Source organism: Salvelinus alpinus, chromosome 31 (genome assembly GCF_045679555.1).
Source record: "Salvelinus alpinus chromosome 31, SLU_Salpinus.1, whole genome shotgun sequence".
NCBI lineage: Eukaryota > Metazoa > Chordata > Actinopteri > Salmoniformes > Salmonidae > Salvelinus > Salvelinus alpinus.
The window spans coordinates 30,169,687-30,174,686 of NC_092116.1; the positions used below are offsets into that span (position 1 = coordinate 30,169,687).

Genomic DNA, 5,000 nt, shown 5'->3' on the forward strand with positions numbered 1-5,000 from the left:
CATGCTTAGGTCTTCAGGTGGCTTTTATTTGTTTCCATGTTTTGTTTACCCCCCTACCTCTTTCAGATCTATGAAACAGCTGGTATAAAGGTCAACTCGTGGGATATTACTCACCTGTTTGAGCTTTTTACCTTTGTCATCTTTACAGGCGGACAAGTTCCAATAGAATCATCTCCAATACCACAGCCCAGTGAGTATCTACAGATCTAATCTAATGTTATTGGTCACATGCTCCGAATACAACAGGTGTAGGTAGACCTCACAATGAAATGCTGAATACAACAGGTGTAGACCTCACAGTGAAATGCTGAATACAACAGGTGTAGTAGACCTCACAGTGAAATGCTGAATACAACAAGTGTAGGTAGACCTCACAGTGAAATGCTGAATACAACAGGTGTAGTAGACCTCACAGTGAAAGGCTGAATACAACAGGTGTAGTAGACCTTACAGTGAAATGCTGAATACAACAGGTGTAGGTAGACCTCACAGTGAAAGGCTGAATACAACAGGTGTAGTAGACCTTACAGTGAAATGCTGAATACAACAGGTGTAGGTAGACCTCACAGTGAAATGCTGAATACAACAGGTGTAGGTAGACCTCACAGTGAAATGCTGAATACAACAGGTGTAGGTAGACCTCACAGTGAAATGCTGAATACAACAGGTGTAGTAGACCTCACAGTGAAATGCTGAAGACAACAGGTGTAGTAGACCTTTCAGTGAAATGCTGAATACAACAGGTGTAGGTAGACCTCACAGTGAAATGCTGAATACAACAGGTGTAGGTAGACCTCACAGTGAAATGCTTACTTACAAGCCCTTAATAACCAACAATGCAGTTTTAAGAAAATACCTTATTTTTTAAGTATGAGATAAGAATAACAAATAATTAAAGAGCAGCGGTAAATAACAATAACATAGATTTTAATTATATGAGATAAAGATTACAATTGAATAATGTAATTATAATATTGTTTTTTAATGTGGTTTCTTCTGTTGCTCTATTCCAGAGGTGAAGGGGGTACAGGAGTATGCAGGTATGTAGAGATACATAGGTCATCACAAAGTTACACTTTAAAAAGTTACTCATCAATGTATCTCCATTTATCTCTCCTCTCTCCACCCCCCTCTCTCAATCCCTCTTTCTTCTCCTCTCTGTCCTCCCTCTCTCAATCCCTCCATCTCTCTTCTCCTCTCTGTCCTCCCTCTCTCCACCCCCCTCTCTCAATCCCTCCATCTCTCTTCTCCTCGCTGTCCTCCCTCTCTCAATCCCTCCATCTCTCTTCTCCTCTCTGTCCTCCCTCTCTCCACCCCCCTCTCTCAATCCCTCCATCTCTCTTCTCCTCGCTGTCCTCCCTCTCTCAATCCCTCCATCTCTCTTCTCCTCTCTGTCCTCCCTCTCTCCACCCCCCTCTCTCAATCCCTCCATCTCTCTTCTCCTCGCTGTCCTCCCTCTCTCCACCCCCCTCTCTCAATCCCTCCATCTCTCTTCTCCTCTCTGTCCTCCCTCTCTCCACCCCCCTCTCTCAATCCCTCCATCTCTCTTCTCATCTCTGTCCACACCCCTCTCTCAATCCCTCCATCTCTCTTCTCATCTCTGTCCTCCCTCTCTCCACCCCCCTCTCTCAATCCCTCCATCTCTCTTCTCCTCTCTGTCCTCCCTCTCTCCAAATCCCTCCATCTCTCTTCTCATCTCTGTCCTCCCTCTCTCCACCCCCCTCTCTCAATCCCTCCATCTCCATAGACTTTTATTTTTTTTCTATTGTGTTATTGACTGTATGCTTGTTTATTCCATGTGTAACTCTGTGTTGTTGTTTGTGTCGCACTGCTTTGCTTTATCTTGGCCAGGTCGCAGTTGTAAATGAGAACTTGTTCTCAACTAGCTTACCTTGTTAAATAAAGGTGAAATAAAAAATAAATTAATAAAATCTCTTCTCCTATCTGTCCTCCCTCTCAATCCCTCCATCTTTTATCCCCTCTGTCCTCCCTCTCTCCACCCCTCTCTCAATCCCTCCACCTCTTCCCCTCCCTCCTTCAGTGGACGTGACTATGGACTCAAGCACCGCCCATCCCAGGCTCATCCTATCAGAAAACAGGAAAATGGTTAGTTATATGGGGAAATAAGGGGGGGGGGGGTACTCCTAAACCTTGATCAAACTGCCCTAACGATCAGGGTGTAGGAGTAACCTCATGATAATTCTAGTGACACACTCAAATAATGTTGTGAAAAGCACTGACCTGCTCTCTGTCTATAGGTCAAATGTGGGGACCGTCACCAGCCGGTACCTCATAACCCTGAGAGGTTTGACCGTGTCGTGTGTGTTCTGGGTCGAGAAGGATTCTCCTCGGGTCAACACTATTGGGAGGTAGGGTTATTAAACATGTTCTTAAACATTGTGTTGATCCTGGATCCTCATTTAGCCGTGTTGATCCTGGATCCTCATTTAGCCGTGTTGATCCTGGATCCTCATTTAGCCGTGTTGATCCTGGATCATCATTTAGCCGTGTTGATCCTGGATCATCATCTAGCCGTGTTGATCCTGGTTCATCATTAGGCGTGTTGATCCTGGATCATCATTTAGCTGTTGATCCTGGATCCTCATTTAGCCGTGTTGATCCTGGATCCTCATTTAGCCGTGTTGATCTTGGATCCTCATTTATCCGTGTTGATCCTGGATCCTCATTTAGCCGTGTTGATCCTGGATCATCACTTAGCCGTGTTAATCCTGGATCATCATTTAGCTGTTGATCCTGGATCCTCATTTATCCGTGTTGATCCTGGATCCTCATTTAGCCGTGTTGATCCTGGATCATCACTTAGCCGTGTTGATCCTGGATCATCACTTAGCCGTGTTAATCCTGGATCATCATTTAGCCGTGTTAATCCTGGATCCTCATTTAGCCGTGTTGATCCTGGATCCTCATTTAGCCGTGTTGATCCTGTATCATCATTTAGCCGTGTTGATCCTGGATCCTCATTTAGCCGTGTTGATCCTGGATCCTCATTTAGCCGTGTTGATCCTGGATCCTCATTTAGCTGTCGGTCCTGGATCCTCATTTAGCCGTGTTGATCTTGGATCCTCATTTATCCGTGTTGATCCTGGATCCTCATTTAGCCGTGTTGATCCTGGATCCTCATTTAGCCGTGTTGATCCTGGATCATCATTTAGCTGTGTTGATCCTGGATCTTAAATCTTTCTATTTTACCTTTTAGTTTGTCCATTTATGTCTATTTCTTGTTCCATTTTAGGATAGAATAGAATAGCGTAGGATTTTATTTGTAAAGCTTTTTAAAATAATTCTCCTAAATGTCAACTCGCCGATTCTGGAGAGTTTCGTAATAAATTAGTTTTATCAAGGTAATTTGCTTATAAATCAGCTTCTGTTAAGCCAATTCAATTCACAACAGTTTTGTCTGAGAGTCCCGCTTGCCAGCTCGCATTGAATGTGTCTCAGGAAGACTCTGCAGTATTGAGTTACATATTCACAGCCATTGAATTCATCTTGGAAGACTCTGGGGTATTGAGTTACATATTCACAGCCATTGAATTCATCTTGTGTCACGTTCCTGACCTATTTCTGTTAGTTTGTTGTATGTGTTAGTTGGTCAGGACGTGAGTTTGGGTGGGCATTCTATGTTGTCTGTTTCTATGTTGGTTTAAGGGTTGCCTGGTATGGCTCTCAATTAGAGGCAGGTGTTTGGCGTTCCTCTAATTGAGAGTCATATTTAGGTAGGTTGTTTCACAGTGTTCGTTGTGGGTGGTTGTCTCCTGTGTCTGTATGTATGTTCGTGCCACACGGGACTGTAGCGTTTGTTTGTAGTCGTGTACCTGTTCGTGCGTTCTTCACGTTATATGTAAGTTCGTGTCCAGGTCTGTTTTCATCGTTTATTTGTTTTGTAGTTTATTCAAGTATAGTTCGTTTTCTGTCTTCGTTGTTTTGTCGTGTCTTAAATAAATCATGTCATCATACCTCGCTGCACATTGGTCTTCAGATCCCTCTCTCCTCTCCTCGTCTGAGGAGGAGGAGGATTTAGAGTATCGTTACATCTTGGAAGACTCTGGGGTATTGAGTTACATATTCACAGCCATTGAATTCATCTTGGAAGACTCTGGGGTATTGGGTTACATATTCACAGCCATTGAATTCATCTTGGAAGACTCTGGGGTATTGAGTTACATATTCACAGCCATTGAATTCATCTTGGAAGACTCTGGGGTATTGGGTTACATATTCACAGCCATTGAATTCATCTTGGAAGACTCTGGGGTATTGAGTTACATATTCACAGCCATTGAATTCATCTTGGAAGACTCTGGGGTATTGAGTTACATATTCACAGCCATTGAATTCATCTTGGAAGACTCTGGGGTATTGAGTTACATATAAACAGCCATTGGCCCTACACTTTCATTCTCTGGTCAGACTGTCAGTTTGTGGTGGAAGGACACGTCACAGCCTCACAAGCAGCATAGCGCTGGAAAGCTAAGAAAGTCATTCTATGACAAACAGAAATGGTTTGATATCAAGTTTAATAAAACAAAATCTTTTACATTATTTGTAGATGTGAAACAAAACCACTTTGTGTTTGTCACAGACGGACAAGATTAATATGAGTTAAAAGGCCAGTTCCTAATGAGTTCAGGAAGCCAGGCTAGAGCCCTGTCCTGTACGAGTTCAGGAAGCCAGGCTAGAGCCCTGTCCTGTACGAGTTCAGGAAGCCAGGCTAGAGCCCTGTCCTGTTCAGGAAGCCATGCTAGAGCCCTGTCCTGTTCAGGAAGCCAGGCTAGAGCCCTGTCCTGTTCAGGAAGCCAGGCTAGAGCCCTGTCCTGTACGAGTTCAGGAAGCCAGGCTAAAGCCCTGTCCTGTTCAGGAAGCCAGGCTAGAGCCCTGTCCTGTACGAGTTCAGGAAGCCACGCTAGAGCCCTGTCCTGTACGAGTTCAGGAAGCCACGCTAGAGCCCTGTCCTGTACGAGTTCAGGAAGCCACGCTAGAGC

At 44.3% G+C, this 5,000-nt stretch overlaps 1 protein-coding gene across 3 annotated transcripts in view; it reads left to right on the plus strand.

Annotated features, from left to right (window-relative positions):
* LOC139561325 (E3 ubiquitin-protein ligase TRIM39) overlaps positions 1-5,000 on the plus strand; it is a 29,253-nt gene that overhangs the window by 21,451 nt on the left and 2,802 nt on the right. For all 3 annotated transcript variants that reach the window (XM_071378343.1, XM_071378344.1, XM_071378345.1), the window contains exons 10-13: positions 149-190; positions 1,014-1,040; positions 2,042-2,106; positions 2,259-2,369. In XM_071378343.1, coding sequence (XP_071234444.1) covers positions 149-190; positions 1,014-1,040; positions 2,042-2,106; positions 2,259-2,369 — 245 coding nt within the window. The remainder of the gene's footprint in view (positions 1-148; positions 191-1,013; positions 1,041-2,041; positions 2,107-2,258; positions 2,370-5,000) is intronic.